Genomic DNA, 18931 nt, shown 5'->3' on the forward strand with positions numbered 1-18931 from the left:
ATTGCCCGCCAGCTCCATTTAAGCCATTGCTCGGTCTTCCTTGGTCCTTGGAGCAGCTTTTTCTCCACTCAAAATCGACCCTAATCACATTTAAGCCCCAGCCATGTCGGGGTACCGGTACCAGTACCGGTCCCTCTGCCACGTAACCTTGTCAACCAGCCAGAGAGATCCGGGGAGAGCCAGGCAGCCAGTCAAGTACGACTACCAACAAGTGCAACAATGCTGATGCAGTTGAGCAGTTGGCCCTGGGAAATTTATTACCATCGTTGGTGGACACACGACCGCAGAGCGCAGAGCTGGCCGCTGGGAAATTGGAGCTCTGCTGAATGATTTCCTGTCTGCCACAACGTGGACTTGTTTAACCCAGACAGTCACTTGTTGCCCCCAAGGAAGTATCCTTTGAGGGCATCTTCCGCTCCTGTTGCTGGCCTCCACTAATTGGATTTTCGCTTGGACATAAGAAGCTCAGGAATTGCGCAATCCTAATATCATAGACAGGCACCGAGTGAAAGAAGTCCAATATTTCATTTGGTATTTGCACGTTCTTCATATTCGTGTCCCAGCGCACAGCACCCAGCAGTGTCTCTGCTGGCAATACAGGAAGAGTGAACCGTGTCAGGATGTGACACATTTGATTGAACGCTCTGCAGTCCCATAAATTTTTGGGCTCAATGCAGGGAATGTAGTATGTAGTGTGCCCCGGCTATGGTTTGTATTTGAATTCGTCGGAGGCATTTGACTGATAATTGAAAACGTGTCAACAAGCCAACAATTTCCGCACACACACGGAGATCAGGCGGAGCCCACGCAGCTCTTCGGATACGTATACCCATACGTGCCGTGGAAGTTGGTTATAAAAATTACATTTTGGCACCCAAAAACAGGCTGGGAGCCGGGTGCCTACATTTCCAAGGTGGATTAGGCTGTCGCATGCTCTGTCGTATCTCTGCAGTTTCAGTTGATTATAATCGTCGGAAGCAACTCAAATAAATTGAGTTTAGCTGAACCCTCCTTGATAGTTGTTATCTTTCTCAGGAAACATAATTTCCTCTGCCTTGGGGATGGACCCAACTCGAAGTACTCTTTATCCAGAGCTCTCAAGTAGTAAATGGCCCCCCTATAACAATTTCAATTGCCAATATATCAATCAATCCATTCAAAGTTATCTGAGAGACCGACTCCTAAGGTGCTGTGAAAAGGGGGGGTTCATTAGACCCCGGACAAAAATGTGTCACATTGCGGCGATACGACTCAAATTAAAATGTCGCACGGCGAGACTCTGAACTAAGTGTTTGTGGTATTTTTCTGAAAAACATGTTCTTTATTTCTGATAGTAAGCAAATGATCTGCCTCGCGAAGCAGTCCAAGGGCGAAGGGGACTAAAGAGTTGTAACTAATTACAATAACTTCCAAAAATAATATATATTAGGTCAATCTGAGTGATGTTGGCTGCTTTCCAAGTAAAAGCTATAAACCGCTTATCTCGGAGAGGAGGGACCACAATTTCTCAATGAATCAGCCCAGTGTGGTACTCGTACGTGTGTGTACAAGTGAGTAAGAAGGCGTGAAATTGTGGTTTGCTCAAACACAATCCACTCGCGGCGACGTCACAAGTCCAGATATATTCTATTATCGGTTAATTGCCAAGGCCCTGCTAATGGCAATGTAAATATCAGCGAATAGTGCTAGACCGTACGTTCTGCCTTATCGATTAGATAGTGGCACGAAAGGTAGTATTATGCGAAATGAGAGGTATAAAATAATAATATTCGAATAACGATCGATAGGTCGATAGGTTCACCAATTGTTATTATTCCTATATTTATTATTATTCTTATTCGTCTCAGTGTGACAGTTATCTGTGCAAGATGGCAAGAAAGAATTGATTCAAGCTTTACTGTATCTTTGGTAACACATGTTAATTATATTTAAACATTGGAAAATGATAAACAATGGTTCAACCAGCAAGTTTCAAGTTCAGGTGAGCGCGTAGTACGTGCTCGGACAGAGGCAACAAAATCCGCCGATAAACGATCGTGGTGTCGATTGATAACGCACACCAGGCCGCACTCGGTGTCGGTGTCTGGGAAATTCTGAGCGGAGGGAAGGTTTAGTGCAGTGCGTTTCTCCGGTAGAGTCGGACGTCTATAGAAGTACGGTTATATGTCGGGCTGGAGAAGTAGAAGTGAGACAAGATAAAAGCGATTCATGCGATTCATGAGTCATACGAAATGAATTCGTTGTGGTGCGTCGTACTCTTTCTGACATTGACCTTCCCGTGGGCGTTGGAGGCTCTCATAAGAGAGCACTCACCATCAGCTTATCCTCATATCCGCACGCCCTTTCACTCGCGGGGAAAACGTGATGATGATGATGAAAGATGTCAGAAGGAAAGAAGGGTCTGTCGATTGAAGCACGGCAGATACAAGTTCATCAGCTGCGATCAGGATTTCCAGGGACCCGATTTTCCAGATGGTTTCTTGTACTGTGATGCCACAAGCTGCCGACCGGAGGAGTTCCAGCACGACTATATCGTACGGAACCACGACCAGACACCGCACGTGAACCAGTGGAAGCAAGCCCGAGTCGGGGAGAATGCCACATTGCACGACGTGTGTATCCTGACGAACGGAATGCCGGTCACGAGAAGGTGCGAGCGAGTCGACAACAGGGCCAAGTGGGAGACAATAGATAAATGGCGGCCCGTCGTGTGCCTGAGACGCTTCAGGGAGCGGACGATCAGCGTGGAGCTGAACGACCTGCATGACGACATCCTCGAGGGAAGGCGGCGCACCAACGATACCCAGGGACGACGTCAGATGGCGGCCACGATGAGGGACATGTTCAGGCAGCAGGACAAGAGTGTCCTGCCCGCCGATGTGCACATGACGGGGCAGGTGCTTGGGGCCCTGATGGAGCAGGACAAAGACGCGGCGGTCAGCGCGGACTTAGTCAGTGTTTACAAAGAAATTATGTCCACTGACAGCCAGGTGCTGCGTCTCTCCGCCCAGCTGAATGCCACCAACTCGCTGCTCACTCAGTTCGAGGACTACATGGATGGCCTGGCCAAGCAGATGGTGTCCAGGGACCAGTGTGGCAAGGTCGTGCCACAGGCCCAGGCAGCCAGCGATGCCCTCGAAGTGGCAGCCACGGGCGTGGAAACTGTCAACTTCTCGGACATCGGCATCCAGGCACTGCTGAGCGGCAACCTTAGCGTGTTCTTTGTCAATCCAGAGTGCGACAACATCACGGGCATAGCCATCTACTCAGCCCTTGCCGAGGGTCGAAAATCCAGCAGCGAGTTCTGGTATCGCTTCCTTCGCGCCAGCGACAGCTTGGACAGCTTGAAGCGGGAGTCCGACCTCGAGACGGCCACCTTCCTGCCCAAACAGTTGTGGGAAAAGGTGAAGCAGAGCGGAGCCACTTACTTGGTCTTCAAGATCTATGCCCACGACGCTCTCTTTGTGGAAATGTCGCAGACACGCAGTCGTAGGCCTCGCAGCAAGGTTATATCCATCTCCATACCAGGCCTATTGAGTGAGTAATCTAGCTACTTTTGAGCGACTGTGCTGGCTTCACGTTTCCCTCTTTATATTACAGATCCAGTCCTGCCCGAGAGTCTGCCCTTCCTATTGCGCAACCAGAACATCCGTGAGCCGGATGCGAGGTCCATCAGCAGCGGCAGCGGCTGCGGCTACTGGGACTATCAGACCTGGTCGGAATACGGCGTAACCACCAGCAGCAGCAGCAGCCGCTCGGACCTGCTGCGGGATCCGATCATCGTCTGCCACACGGACCACCTCACCCAGTTCTCGTTCCTTATCGGCGGCAGCTACCGCACCAACGACCTGGGCGAGGAGGTTCTAATCACGCCCCTCAACGAGCGGGTGCTGGACATCATCTCCATTGTGGGCTGCTGCCTGTCGCTGATGGGAGTGCTTGGCATCTTCCTCACCGCCGCCCTCTTCAAGAGTTGGCGCAGCCAGGCGTCCACCAAGGTGCTCCTCCATCTGTGCCTGGCCATGACCCTCCAAATGGTTCTGTTCGTCTTCCTCAATACGGACGACATCTCCGAGCAGCTGGTCGTGAACGGAGACACTGTACGCTGTGTGGCCCTCGGCGCCTTCCTGCAGTACTCTATTCTGGTGCTCTTCTGCTGGATGCTCATCATCGCCTTCCTCCAGTTCCAGCGGTACGTCACGGTGATTGGCATCGAGAGGCCCAGCCACTATATTCTGAAGGCGGCGCTGGTGGCCTGGTCCCTGCCTCTTCTGCCCACCTTGTTGGTAGCTCTCATAGACCCCGACTGCTACTTGCCTACGGCCGCACAGCTGGCAACGGACACGGGGATTTGCTACCCCTCGGGGCACGGCCTCATCTTCGGCCTGGTGTTGCCCGTCACCCTCGTCACGGCGGCCAACCTGGTGATCTTTGTGTATGTCTTCTACAGCATCTCGCACTCGCTCGGCCAGAGCGTCCACAAGTCCGAGCGGAAGATGGTCGTCAAGCAGATCCGCCTTTCCATTCTACTCTTCTTCCTGCTGGGGCTCTCCTGGATCTTCGGCATCTTCGCCTTCATGCAGGCGGGCGTGGCCTTCTCGTATCTCTTCTGCATCACGGCCACCATGCAGGGATTCGTGCTGTTCGTCTACTTTGTGCTCTTCGATGCAGCCGCTCGACGGGCCTGGATGGGTCTCTTGTGCCCCACCAAAATGTCGATGGACGTCCAGAAGCGCACCACCGAGCTGCAGTCGATGACCACATCATCCACCAACTACTCGCACAGATCGCATAATTAGTGTTCCTCATTCGTCCCTCATTTCCCAGTCAGCTATCCTCAGACGCTACCATTTTCCAGTCAGCTCTCGCCATCCACCGAACAACGAACAAAATGTACAAGTGTATTAAATATTTATTGTATTTTTACTAAAATTCCCCCTTAGTTTTGTACTTTTAGTGGCAATATTTAAACTGAAAAGTGTGGCTGCCTTGGCCATCAATCAATGCGATGCGCCAGAGCTGTGTGCACAGTGGGCCAAATGTATTTCCCAAGGATCTTTGTATACACTCACAATACTTCAATGTACTTTGAAATACTTTGCATTACAATATTTTACTTTTGAGGATTACAAATATCGATCCACTGTGCATAAATTTGTGTGGATTGTGAGGGTGGGTTGCGTGTGCCTGTGACTGTGCCTGTATTTTGATGAACGGCAGGTGTGAAACATTTCACTGCCCCAAAAATAACGACCTGACCGCCACCTGCCTCAGCGCTCGCATATTTATTGTCTAAAGGAATCTCACGCCGGTTGCCCAAGTGCTTCGAAATTAATGGCCATGGCAACTGGAGGGCAGTAAAGGGAGCGCTTAAGCTGCCCCCAGGAGGGGCTTTAAAGCCAAGGTACCTCTACTTCTGGCCTCTGGGCACGCCTCGGAGGATAACTCATCAAAACGTTCACATCGATTGAGTTGGTTCCTTAATTATGAGTTGGGATGGAAATGGAAAGCGGAGAATGCTTTCTCTTTGATTAGTGGCGTGTTACATGCGCCACTCTCGATTCGATGCTGATTGATGGTCCATGTCAGTGGCGTTGGGTGGGTGAGATTAATCGCTTGGTACAGGTACAGCAGATACAGGTACAGCAGCTACCTTCGGAAGGAGCACTCTGTCTGACTGCATTTGCTGGGCATCTTGTGGGCAAAGTTAGTTGGGGTAAATGCATTCGGAATGGAATTCCAAGAGGTGAGGCCTTCAACTCAGCCAGACAGGCCATGGAGAATGCGGAGAATTAATATTAAAACATGCCCGAGATGACTTTTGAGCATAGGAGGTGCTCAAATCATGCGCAACTTGAAATAAATTGCTTAACATTCTCCTCTCTGGCAGCCACACAACAATGTCAAGGGTCACAGCAGGGACGCAGAAGGGACAACAGCTCTGCCGGAGACAGAGGAGACAGAAGAGACAGAGACAGAAATAGGGCCGAAAAACAGAGTCGGAGGCAATGTGTAAGCCATGTCAAGCAAAAGGTTGGCAACAAGTAAGCAAGCAAGCCAACAACAAGTCTTGGATGTGTGCATTAAAAGTCAACGACTCGGCAAATGAATTGCAGGCACAAACAAATTAAATTAGCGCAGCAGTAACTTTTGCTCCACGTTTTTGGATGTGCTTGTGGGTGACCTCTAGACCTCTAGACCACTAGACGCAATTCCAGCTCCAACGAGCCCGAAAGAAGGTCCAAAGACGCCCCAAAAATTCCAGTCCATCAAGGTATTACGAGGCTTCACCTGCGGCCCAAGGAATCCATGGAGATGGCGGCATTAAATGTGTTTAGTGGCAATCAATAATCTTGCGGTGAGAATTAATTAGTCTAATCTGATGGCCAAAGATTTGGACCGCATTTAATGGTGTCTGAACATAATTAAAGTTAATTGAGCTTTGCCAGAGATTAAACTGAAATTTAGTAAGCCTGCATAGGGCCCATGCATCATCTGGGGTGGAAGGGGGGACCTTTTGCCGACATTTCGCATATGTGGCGTATATGTCGTAAGGAAAGCGCTCACGTTTCTGTGTGGCACTGGCAGATCCGATTTCACCGCTCAGCATCTGACATAATTGCACCTCTGACAAAGGGGCCAGGACCCACTAATCATAGCTTTAATTTTGGCCAAGCAAAGAGCACACGGAAGAGAGTACCGAAGAGAGTGGAATACTCTGAGCATGCGCTGCTCTTCGTTGCTTTTATGCCCCGCCTGCATTTGCTTACGTTACGTATACGCAATTCCTCTCCCAGACTACGTACCCGCCGCGTACGCCCAAGGAGACTTCTTTGGAAGGAAAGGCCGTACAAGAAGAGGCCAAAACACAAGCCCAAGCCTCTGCCGAAGGCCAGACAACAGTTTGCGGCATTCAACGCTTTTGAACGGTACTCAGGCGGAAGTGCGAGCTCCTGCAAGAAGTCCAACTCGGACAATCTTCGTTGTTCTAGGTCCTATATACTATACATACAATCGTTTGGCACATTATGGAACGTGTCTAGGCATCTCTGAGGCTAGCTAGCTGCCAGTGAAGGGTCCAAAGTGTTTTAGAGTCGCTTTTAAGGCGCTCGCTCGCCAAAATTCAAATCCATAAAAGTGTCATTAGGGTGTCGCATAAAATAGAAAAGGTGTTCGCACACACACACACACACACAGCACACGGCAGAGAAATTAATTAAAAAAGGCAAACTCGGGTCCGAAATAAATTGCGCATAAGATTTATGCAAAGGGTCCTGCAGCTTCAGCTTCAGCTCCAGCTCCAGCGCCTCGGTCTTTGGCTAAGCAAAATAGCATGGATTCGGAGTCGTGCTGTTGCTGGTGCTGCCTCAAACTTGTTCAATTCATTAGGCAGTAGGTACGATGGCAATAAACATGGCCTAGACACGTGCCGGTTCACAGGTTGTTAGTATTATTAAATGTATATATAGATTCTTATTAGACGGGGGAATGCGCCAGGAATAGAATATTAAATTTGCCTGCGTGTGGGGTCTCGGGAAGGTCAGCATTTTGCACGCAAAAATTAGCAAAAATAGAACTTAAATATTCACGCGAGGCATGCGAGTGCGTGGCCGTTCACTGGGAAGTAGAGGGTTGCCCAAAGAGTTCTGAAAAGTGTACGTTTTGGGTGTATTCCACTGTTGGATCCGCCTTCGCTTGTGGACAAGTGACTCTTCACTCTTGTTTGCCTTATATGTATGCATTGTTTGCCCCATAAAACAGAAACTGAAAGCACCACCAGCACCACCACAACGAACGTCTGATTCAGATTGTTCCAGGACACAGGCAAATGAAGTAATACTCGTATGTAAGGCAAACAAGCAGGCACACAGTCACGGACACAGACGGATGGTCTTTGCTGACACAGATATACAGATACTCGGCGAAGGACACTGCTTCTGCGGGCAATTAAGCGCTGTGCTTAAGCCTGATGAGGATTTCAGCGCGAGATAAATATCACAGCAACGGGAGAGGGAAGGCCTGTCTATATGTACTGCTCCGTGTCTGCCCATCCCCGAGGCGAGTGTAATAATTGCGAGCGCATATTACATCTATTTGCTGAAGTACGAGCAAGTGTGAGATTAATTTGATTACCGGCAAGGGCGTGGGCGAGGGCGAGGGAGAAGGCGAGTGTGCTTGTGCTTGTGGACGTGCTTGTGTGGGTGAGAGAGCTGATTATGTTGCCTACTTTTATGGTGCGAAAAGGGGACCTGGGCGTTGATTATGAACTCCACTCTAGCGAGGCAACGGAGTCCAATTTCTAACCTGTTGCACTCCTCCACCGGCACATTGAACCTTTGCCAACTTTTATCGCCCAGAACTTTGGCAAACACTTGCCAGACATTAAATTCCATCCTATTTCATTAGCAGCTAAACATAAATTAGCCTTTAAGTCGATGTTAGTGTGCACTCGTAGTATTGTCCTTTGTCTGCTGGTTGCTGTCTGTTGCTTTTGTTTAAAGTTCAGAGAGCGTGAAATACTAACAAGTTAATTGAAATTCCTGCAGCGTTCCACGTGCGATTGTTTGCTCTTGGGACACAACAAGGCAAAAGTCAACCTCGCCCAAAGGAAAGCGTTTCTTTTTCCCATTTTTCTGCTGGTTTTACTTTCTGTCTTTTGTCTTTTGCCTTTTCCCCTTTCCCTTTGCCCATTCCCCATTGGCTTTGCCTTTGCCTTTGCCCATTTTCTTTGGACAGTCTGTTCAGCCGGGCTAAGCAAACACTTAGCTGGTGTGAAAAAAAAGTAGAGAAGTGCAAATTTATATTCCCCTCAGTGGCGGAGTGGCACAGCAATATATATGAGCGCGCAGTGTATAAGTGCCATCTTTTGATGCGAGACATAAAAAATATTTAAATATTGTTGTAAAAGACTTTCGCCGACAGAAATACACTGAGAGCCATTTGCATTGTATATTCAGACAATGTATCTTCCGTGCTCCACTCCTTGCTTCCATCCGTAAAGTAAAGTAGTTCCAGGTGTGCCCAAAGGGAGCCAGCAGAAACTATGGGGTTTATTGCATGTCAGCGCACAACTTGTGCCTTGCCAACTGAAATACCAAAGAGGCACACAAGATTGCGGTCCAAAAAGGTAAAAACAGACCGGAACACAGACGAAACTGTATCTGGATTTGCATATCTGACGTATGCACGAGCCGCAGGAGCCGCTAAAAGCCACACCGCATCAAAATGGCCCCGGGGAATTGCGTCAAAATGAGAATGTGTAGCCCGGAATTTGCATACAACTAAATATATCAGAGACCCACACTGGTGTCCAAAATTATGCCCCACATCTAGGTTTTTACTATTTTTTGTCTATTATAAAAACTGCGAAAAGCTATAGTGGCCATAAAATGATGGAGCGCTGGACTCTACCCGACATTTAACTTAATTTTTTTTGCCGCAATGTGTATGTGGCATTGGGGATTATTGCACAAAGCGCATAAACTTATTAAATATGCAGAAATTCCTTTTATTTTTGCACTGCTGCCGGGGTACAGTAGTGGGGTGGCGGGGTGCTGCTGTCAGTTGCAAATTTCTGGCTCATTCTTGTATTATGATGAATGATTGCCAGCTGGGAGTTGTGCAGTCGGAGCAAAGGCAGAGGCACAGTTACAGGAGGCAGAAGGCAGAAGAAAGAAGGCCAAACAGCATAAATTATGTACAGGTTGAAAGGTCAAAGGTAAAGCTAGCTTTCTGGCAGAGCTCCTCCGACCTCGGGGAGATTGAGGCATCTTCATTAATGTCAAAGTAGACAACTCAAAGCTCCAAAATGCCAGGCTCTGCCAGTTTGCCAATTGACTGCAGCAAAAGGCAAACTATTTTAATTAGTTTTTCGGTATCCGAAAAGTTTGTTCAACCTTTAATTACACTAGCCCCAAATAGAGACAGGCAGACAGGCCATAAGAAAGTGGAATGGCATGCCAGCGATGGGAATGGGAATGGGAATGTCGTGACTGTCCAATATAAATATAATCGATGATCCATTTGGACGATCCCGATAACTGGAGGATAATGGGTCGGTCTGTCTGGACGCACCCTTCGGGATGGAAGGAAGGACAAGGACACTCCCTGCTGGGGGAGTCCGAGGAGCAGGTGGAGCGGCTCTCGAGTGCGCCAAGTCGATTGGAAAGCAATTCGCTTGCCCTTGTCATGCATAAAATATGAGGCAACGGAGACCATAACTCAATTTGCTGCTTGCATCCACGCTACGTTTCTTATTTCACGATTTTGGCCTGCCTCATGTGCGGATTCCCATTTGCTAGTCTCCGCTCATATCATCATCATCAGCATCGAATCGAAATGGGTATGGAGATGGGAATCAGAGTGGGAATACCAATAAAATGCCGGTCTTCAATTTAGTTTAGTTCAAAAGCCCATCAAACTCATTACGCAGCATTCAGGATTTAGTTCTGGACATTTGGGCCAACTTTTGTGGCCCTCTTTTGATGCCCTAGCAGAGGGTAATACGATGCGAGGCAGATGATTGTAGCAGCAGCTCAATCCTAACAGACTATATAAATGTAGGTGGGTTATTCCAGTCCCCCTACTTTGCAGAGTGGCACATATATAACTCACATATTCCTAGATGTTTGTACAACGTAAAACCACCAAAAAAGAGATCGTGCACCAGGGGTATCAGTACATGCGACTCCCGCAGCTAGGATCCCATTTTTGTTTGTTTGTTATTTCTTTTGTTCTCTTTGACAGGGGAGCCTCCCCAAACATATGCGACAGAGGATTTAGCACTCAACGGCAGCTGGACTCGCTCCAATGGATGGCTGCTTCCCCGAACCCCTGCCCTGATTATGATGCTGCATTTGAATGGCATATGAAATATGTATTATGTATTATGGAGTATGTAGTATGGTGTGTGGACAAACATTGTACATATGTGCTCATAAGCGGTGTGCTCAGCCGGAAAGGACCCTCATCAATATGGATGTATGGCTGATGGTCGTGTTCGGAGTACGGTTCGTGGCTTGAGCTTCTCGCTCTGGAGTTGGTCGAGTTAATTGCATAAATAATTTACATAGTAATTACAAGCGAATCATCGTTCTGCCAGCATTCCATTGCATGAAAGAACCCGCTCATCTCATCATCCCCTTTGTTAGTTTGCATATAAATCAAAATGCTAATGCAATCGAGTCGATATTTGCATTCTGCATAATCCTGCAAAATTTGTTATTGCCTAATGCCACAAGCTTATTTGCAGCCAACGTGGAGCTTTAATTGCGTTTCCGTTTCCGTTGGCTGACTCATCAATATTTTAGGGGGTGGGTGGGAGGTCTTACCCTAAGGCTGAGCAGAGGGAGGCAGGAAGTGCTCCAGTGCACTTTCATTTGATATCCATTTTGGTAATTGTACGCGAGATCTGGAACAACTTTTCCAATGGTGTGGCGTGTGAGCTGTGGGCGTGAAAAAGCCATCATTTGATTGCATTCTAATTAAATCGAGTTCGTAAATCTCTGCTGCTTATCTGAATAAACATTTGGGTGAATTTGGGTGAATATTCAAAGCAAAGCTCTTTTATAAAGATAATCAATTAATTCAAACATCAATTAATGATTGGATTGGTCGTATTCTGCCCCGCTGATTACCATTTTACAATCAATCGAACAGTCGTTAAGCTGTTTTGCGATCATTTACCGATTGCTGCTCATAAGTATGTTAATCGAGCAACCCCCCCGCCCGGTTGATTCGATTCGATTCGATTGATGATCTGCCATTTCAACATCTCAATCGATCCGAGCACACATTAAACACATCAACTATGGGCTGGGGGTAATACAATACGGGTCTCAAGCAGCTCTATCACTTAGCATATGAATCGCATTATGTTCTGCTTTGTTGTCCCCATCTTCAGATCTAATCCATATTTGAGAGAGTCATCATTCAGTTTGGATCGGAGCTCTGCGACTGCCATATCGAATGACAAGACAAACGATCATCGAGCTTCGATGCTTTTGATGCGTATTGTCAGGCACGGCACAAAGAGTCGAGTCGGTGATTAAAAATCAATATAAATTCACTACAAAGGAGTCTCTGCTCTGAGCTGGCCACGCTTCTACATCTCTATATAGAAACTATTATGCAAATTAGCCCTAGATGAGCGAATAGCCGACCTCTTGTAAGGCGACCACTCATAAAGTTGATTTATTCAGTTGTTTTAAATCAAATCTGCATAATTATATCGGCGCGAACACCCCAAAGAAGTCGCCCGGCCGTCTGTGCCAAAAAAACCCCAGCTATCTGGCTATCTGGATATCTGGCTATCTGTGGGATCTCAGTCATCAAGTCAGCTGAGAAATGGCAGAGATTGTCTTAGTAGGGGCTTGGCTTGGTATAGGTAGTGGGAATGGGAATCTGTTGATCGATTAAACTGGATTGCAAAATATATATTTAGTCGCTCACGAAGGTGATCTTCGAAGCGATCTTCTATGCATAAATCACGTGCCAGTGCCAGTGCCAGTGCCAGTGCCAGTGCCAGTGCCAGCCGCCGAAAACCGAAAAATTAGTCGGAGGAACAGAGCATGGAGAACGGAGAATGGAGAACGGAGGGAGAATGTCTATGACTGGGCCCCGAACGCTGCTCGGACGGCTAGAAATTTATGTAAATGCATGGATGGAAATGGAGATGGCAATGGAGACCCTGAACTTGAAACGAGTCGATGGAGGAGAATGGCGGACGCAGACCCACCAGAGCAGCTCGCCTGTGCTCAGTCTGTTGTTGAGCCAAACGGAGAGCGGTCGAAGATCGTGCTGAAATCGAAAGATAATTCATAGGGAAAACATGTACAGGTCGTGCTTTTGGGTAAGTGTATCCTCATACCCCGCGGATAAATCATTAAATGATTTGCCACTTCACTTCCAGTTGCTGCTCGTCTCAATGCTGGCCGTGGTTGGAGCCGGCACTCAGAGTCGGGAGTATTTGCCTCGCCGCCAGCCTCAACCGTACTTCTACTCGACGCCAGCGCCAAGCACCATGGCAGCACTACGGCGGATTATCCAAGGCCATCTGCAACGCTTTCAGCAGGCGGACAGTCCGCAGTTCTCGCGGCGAGCCCTCAATCAGCAGGCCAAAACGGAAGTGGGCTCCAAGATGCAGTTGCTGGTCTACGTCCGCATGCCCGCCGCCTCGGAGCACATACTGGACTACGCCCTGCCACCGAATACGCCGACACCAAAGAACTATGCACAGAATTTCCTGCCCGACGGCAAGGATGTGGTACCCGGAAGCTCTTACATACCGCTGCGATTACTCTTGATACGACGCTGAGTTGTTGTCGCGCTGTCGGCGGCGGCACCGTGTGTTGTTCAAACGAGTTCGGCATCGGTATCGGCTTCGGCTTCGGCTTCTGGGCTGTGGAATGCCGTCGCGAATCGCAGCGGAGGCAACCAGTAGATGAGGCTAATTTGTTTTAATCTTACTGGTTATTATAGTAGTATACATATAACTTAACGATATTTTAATTTTTTGTTTTAAGGCCAGTGCTGGCATTTAAGTGCGACAATCTAATTTAAGCCAAAACACAACATCCACGCGATCCCCATCCCTTCCCCTGCACCCACCACAGCCATGACTATGAGTTACGACCCTATCACATCCAATAAAGCCGAGTGAGCGACCTGCCGTCGTAATAATCTATGAAAAAAAATTCACCGAAAACCCCAGAGATTGTCATCTCATTTACATAAATTAGAAGCGATAAATTTAAACGAGCCGAGCGGGGAATTACTTGTCCGCTCGATCCGGTTGAAGCGGTTAAAAGCTCATACATACAAAGCTCAGATGCCGCAGCTCAAAAAGCTCACAGAAGATGGCTGGGGAGCTTTCAATTTACAGCAGCGAGCTTTTGTCAGATACGTTCGATTTTAATTCCTGCATCGATAACTTCATCGATTGTTGAGTGTCATAGCAAGCAGCTTCTAATTTACATGGCGCGCTTGCTTGAAAGTAAAATTTGAACTGAATTTCAGTCTGATCTGAGAAAATCATTAACCAAGTAGACTGGTTTCGCTGTTTATGAACGCCGGCAATTATCCAGCTAGCTTAACAGATTCAATTTATTATTTTATTTAAGCAAAAACTGACTAATGGTTGCACAGTTACTTAGGAGTATATTTTATATTCTAATAATTATAGTATCTATTTTATTGGCATTATAAACTATGCATTCTTAATAGTTTGATGAATTTGATAATTGGCTTGAGCGACTGAACGCCGACTTGTCGTGTGCGCGCAGTGCGACAATGTCTAGCTCTTCCCTGAATTTCCATTTGCAGATGAGATGCAACCAGGCTAAGCGGTTGTCTATGTTAAAGATAATAAAATAAACAAACAGCACGAACCCCTGCAGCGTGGCCATCAGGCAAAACAGGTAGGAGAAGGCTCTGCCCCACTGGAAGTAGCTGCAGAATCCGAAGATCCACGTGAGGCCCAACAGGAAAAAGAGCAGCACAAAAAGCCGCAGCTGCTGGAGCACATGCTGGCCTCGTGTATTCAGCGCTCGGTAGACGCTGATGGTGATGTAGCCGACCATCAGGGCGTTGGCCAGTGTCACCAGAGCAATGGGAAGGACCACGGCAAGGTACAGACCGTGGCCGGAGGGGTAGCACAGGAAAGTGGGCGGCATATCTGGCGACTCTTGGGGGGGCCTGTACGAGGCTGGATCCAGTTCAACCAGTAACAGGGTGGGGACCAGCGGCAAGGTCCAGGCGACCAGGGCGGATATGAAAATATAATGGCGGGGATAGGTGACGCCAATGACCTTCACATAGCGCTTGAACTGCAGGAAGCCGATGATGAGCATCCAGCTGAAGACGACCAGCAGGAAGTACTGCATGAGGGCGCCCCCAATCAGGCAGCTATCCCCGAACTGCACTAGCCGCAGCAGCTCCCCCTTGCCGATATCCATGAAGAGCAGTGTCTGCAGAGCCAATGCCAGGCAGAGATTGAGCAGCACTTTGGTGGAGGCCAGGCGCCGGAAGCGCCTGAAGAGCGCCGCAGTCAGGAAGATGGCCAGAAGTCCGAATAGCGACAGGCTCAGTCCCACATTAGTGATCATGTCCAAGGTTCGATCATCCTCGTATTGGTCCACACCCGTCTGACTCCTGCTGATGCCCAGCAGAAAGGAGAACTGTGTGAGGTGATCGGCATGGCAGAGGATGATGGGATCAGAACTGCCATTGCTGCAGGTGGTAATCCCATCGCTCAGCCAGGTCTCATAGTTCCAGTAGCCACACCCTCCACCCGCCATTAGGGAGGAGTGTGTGTTTCCATTGCGCAGGAAAAACGGCAGCTTCAGAGGCAGGGAATTATCTGCAGGGAGTAGTTGGATATTACTCGAAGAACTGCGGATCAAAATAGACCACTCTCACCCTTCATTCCAGGAATGGATATGGATATGACGGCACTGCTCGGAATGCGCGCGCTGCTCTCCGTTTCCATAAAGAGGGAATCGCGTGTGTAGACCTTGAAGACCAGGTATGTGGCTCCCTTCTGCTTCAGCGATCTCCACAGTGGTTCTGGCACAAAGGCTGCTGTCTCCAGCCCCTTCCTGGCTCTGATATTCTCCAGGCTCTCGGATGAACTCAAAGGACTGTAGCCAAAGACTGCCGCATGTGGGGAGGCGCCTTCTTGTCGATCAGATCCCACACTGTGTATGGCGATGCCCGTCACATTGGCACAGTCCGGATTCACAAAGAACACACTGAGCTCGTTGCTGATGAGAGCGTAGACGCCATTCACCCCAGACACGTGACTATGTCCCATGGCTTCAACGCTGCAGCTCTCTTTGGGCACAATCTGGGGTGGAAGGGCATCTAGGTAGTCCTCAAAGTTGGACAGCAGTGTGTTGGTGGCATTCAGCTCGGCCGAGAGATGCAGTGTTTCCCAGTCGGTGGCCATCACGCGCAGGCAGATGTCCAGCAGATCGGTCACGAAAGAGGCATTCTTCGGCTTCTGCAAGAGCGACTCGAAGATTTGGCCAATGCTGAAGATGTCGACAGGCTTCAGTGGTTCGTGGGATTGGCGCAGGAGGTGGCTCAATCTGATTATCATATCCGGCGCACCCTCCACAGCCAATCGGTTCAGATTCGAGCTCAGCTTCCGGCCGGTTCGACAGGTGATGTTGCTCAGGCTCTGCCACGCCGTGGTGCCATTGCGGATCTCACATCTGCGCCTCACGGGGAAACCCCTATCGTCCAGGCACAGCTCCCGCAAGTTGGCCAATCGGCCAAGTCTCGTTCTCTCCACGTGATTCCTGCGGGACTCCACCTCCACTCCATCGCTGGTTCTGTAGTTGAGCTCAAAGTGCTCTGAATCGCAGTTGCCTCTGCCACAGGCCTCCGCCGGGCTACTCGCAAACTGATTGTTGTCGTCGATGCATGGCAGGAACGGAATGAATCTGAAGTGGCAATAATCCAGGCAGCTGCCGATGCTCAGGTGGGGCTGCACATACAGCTGGGTGCTCCGACCGGTGGTTGTGCTGTCAGACGAAACTGAACTGAAGGCCCAGCAGCACCAAAGGCCCAGAAGCCGCAGCATCTTTGAGGTAATCGGGATCTCCGATTTCAAATCCATTTAAGCGCCAACCCCGTTGTCGCACTCCCGAGCACCGCGATCGACTGACTGACTGGACTGGACTGGACTGGGAAGCGTGCGACTGGTGAGGCGATAAAACTCGTTCCGCTCTCGTCATACCCTAGCATATAGGGCATTGCGGGTGGGTGGTCTGGGAACCGAGGCCTGCAGGGGAGACTTGATCTTGATGTTCCTCAAGAGTGCATCAATCAAATCCCGAGGGGCAATCGTTAATCGGCCAACTAGTTAATCAGCTTTGATTAGAGGCACGCTGATGGCTAATGGATTCATTAATCAGTGGATTCGTATAAGCCTCAAGTTGATAGGGTATCGCCGAGTTCGATTCGGTGCTTGCCGCATTCCTTATCCATTAAGAGAGGAAGAAAACTTACAACTGGGCCTCAGCTAAGGTTTTGTTGGTTGGGAAAAGCGTTAAGGCCAAGTAATCATCGATCGAGCGGTAGCTGTGGCACGTCTGACCGACCACCTGCTCGTCAGACAGCCCCCGGCTCTGGCGATACAATCTGTCGATTTGTGGCATTAGAATGAGCCGCGTGAATAATTAGATGCGCCGCGGCTTGAGCTGGTCTGGTCGGGTCGGGTCGGTCGATGAGCACTTGATATTTTTCCACTCCACCTCAAAGGCCACTCGAGGCGGGAGAGCTAACGCGCGCTGCCACTTGCAAATACTTACAGTATTTCCCGGCAGTCTATAGAATATAGAACCCTCCATCAGCTGTCGTCGACGGCGGCAGAAGATGAAGAACGGGCTATTTTTGAAAAGTCTTATGTACACTACATACTCATATGGCATGTACCTCATATAATTATTTATACATTGCATTGATAATGCAAATCAAATACCCATAACCGACCTCTGGGCTATGATTACCCGCAAGAAGCAAGATTGTGCATTGGCCACGCTCTAATGAGGCGGTTGTTGCTCCTCTGGCCTTTGGCACTCGACATGCTCTTCTTGGGAATCACATTTTTACTGGACTCCAATGCGGTTGCAACTGAAAGGCAAGTCGACCAACAAATGGCAAGACATGCAAATCCAATCCGAGATTGCTTATTTGAGGTTTATCGTACATTTCAGAGCTGCAAGCCATTGTGTTTATAAATAGAGCTGGCATTTTCTCGTGAGCATGTACTTTCATACAGCGTGCGGTAATTTCTTTATGTGGAACCTAATTATTCATATTCCTTATCGTATATTATCGTAAGCATACATTCGTATCTGCAGGGAAGCCCCATAAAGGGCGTATCCCTTTCTCGCAAAATAATTGTGTGTGCACACACAATCTTTTGAGCATTGATTATTCCAGCATTCCATTGATTGCCACTCGTTGACGCTTCGGACATAATAACCCAAAGGGAGCAGGTCTCAATCACTTCCCCCTTTTGGCTTATCTAGAAAATAAAAACTTGCTTCACACATTTTAATGCAAAGAACATTGAAATATTTATTTCTACTGCGAAATTCCCTCCTTTGTGCGAGAATTTTTGTGTGGGCGTTGGGTCTCAGTGCCAGAGCCATATCATCCGCTGGCACGTAGAAGACAACGAAAATCCAGCAAAGAAGGACATGCTGCAAGGGCGACAAGAGGAGCTAGGGACGGACAGCACCCATTGTTAGCCCATGTAGAGCATGGCAACATGTTTTTGGCTGGGTGCGGAGTGAACGTGAACCCGGAAAGTTGGTTCCACTTCAGGAATTTATTTACTCGAGTGTGATGCGATTATCCTGATGCACTTGTCCTTTGTCTCAGTGCGCCCGACACACAAACAGATTCCAAGCAATATCCAGCACGGAGCTGCTGTCGTCTATGTGCAGCAATTGAGATGCCCAAAAAAGTTTTCCCAACCGCAGCCACAGCCTCAATATCAACCTCAACTCCTTCGCCTTCGATGTGGCCTTCTCCTACGCTTGTTAATTAAAAGCCAGCAAGATAGTCATCTTTTGGCAGCCAGCTTGATTAGAGTCTGGAGGCGGAGAGCACAGCATTTCTTCGCTCTACCGTGGCGTGCTACGCTCCATTTCACTTGCACAATGGGGCAGACAGATGCCAGGTCCATTCTGGCATCCCGCGGTTATCCCTATTCCGCTTCTTACTTAGTTGCGCGACTGAAATTGGATCAAAAATCTGACTTCTAATGGCTGAAAATGTCTAGAACAGGCAGACCCAAACCTTTCGGGGACGGGCTTTTGTTGGCTAAGAAAGGTGGTTGAGGCTAGAGATGTGCCACGTAAACATCAAAACAGTAACTACATTTTCACTTTAGAAGGTTAACTAAAACCCCGAATTA

At 48.6% G+C, this 18931-nt stretch overlaps 3 protein-coding genes across 3 annotated transcripts; 2 read left to right on the forward strand and 1 right to left on the reverse strand.

Annotated features, from left to right (window-relative positions):
* Window positions 1-2069: 2069 nt before the first annotated feature.
* Window positions 2070-5069, forward strand: LOC6595209 (adhesion G-protein coupled receptor G2). Its single transcript, XM_002020348.2, has 2 exons — window positions 2070-3537; window positions 3601-5069. The coding sequence occupies exons 1-2, from the start codon at window positions 2232-2234 to the stop codon at window positions 4797-4799; spliced, it is 2505 nt and encodes an 834-aa protein (XP_002020384.1). The 5' UTR covers window positions 2070-2231; the 3' UTR covers window positions 4800-5069.
* A 7430-nt stretch (window positions 5070-12499) lies between these two features.
* Window positions 12500-13688, forward strand: LOC6595208. Its single transcript, XM_002020347.2, has 2 exons — window positions 12500-12850; window positions 12911-13688. Exons 1-2 carry the CDS (start codon window positions 12830-12832, stop codon window positions 13313-13315), a joined length of 426 nt encoding a protein of 141 aa, XP_002020383.1. The 5' UTR covers window positions 12500-12829; the 3' UTR covers window positions 13316-13688.
* Window positions 13689-14097: 409 nt separating this feature from the next.
* LOC6595207 (adhesion G-protein coupled receptor G2) lies at window positions 14098-16619 on the reverse strand. The gene is made up of 2 exons (XM_026990848.1): window positions 15418-16619; window positions 14098-15358 (listed from the first exon to the last, which is right to left on the reverse strand). The coding sequence occupies exons 1-2, from the start codon at window positions 16583-16585 to the stop codon at window positions 14217-14219; spliced, it is 2310 nt and encodes a 769-aa protein (XP_026846649.1). The 5' UTR covers window positions 16586-16619; the 3' UTR covers window positions 14098-14216.
* Between the last annotated feature and the right edge of the window lie 2312 nt (window positions 16620-18931).

Source organism: Drosophila persimilis, unplaced genomic scaffold (assembly GCF_003286085.1).
Source record: "Drosophila persimilis strain 14011-0111.01,24,50 unplaced genomic scaffold, DperRS2 tig00000000-arrow-pilon, whole genome shotgun sequence".
NCBI lineage: Eukaryota > Metazoa > Arthropoda > Insecta > Diptera > Drosophilidae > Drosophila > Drosophila persimilis.

Bases quoted from the DNA above. Each gene is read 5' to 3' on its own strand.
- LOC6595209 (XM_002020348.2), top strand. From the start codon at position 2,232: ATGAATTCGTTGTGGTGCGTCGTACTCTTTCTGACATTGACCTTCCCG. The intron at 3,538-3,600 runs GTGAGTAATCTA...TTTATATTACAG, and splicing joins CTCCATACCAGGCCTATTGA to ATCCAGTCCTGCCCGAGAGT.
- LOC6595208 (XM_002020347.2), top strand. From the start codon at position 12,830: ATGTACAGGTCGTGCTTTTGG. The intron at 12,851-12,910 runs GTAAGTGTATCC...CTTCACTTCCAG, and splicing joins TGTACAGGTCGTGCTTTTGG to TTGCTGCTCGTCTCAATGCT.
- LOC6595207 (XM_026990848.1), bottom strand. From the start codon at position 16,585: ATGCTGCGGCTTCTGGGCCTTTGGTGCTGCTGGGCCTTCAGTTCAGTT. The intron at 15,359-15,417 runs GTGAGAGTGGTC...TACTCCCTGCAG, and splicing joins ATCCATTCCTGGAATGAAGG to ATAATTCCCTGCCTCTGAAG.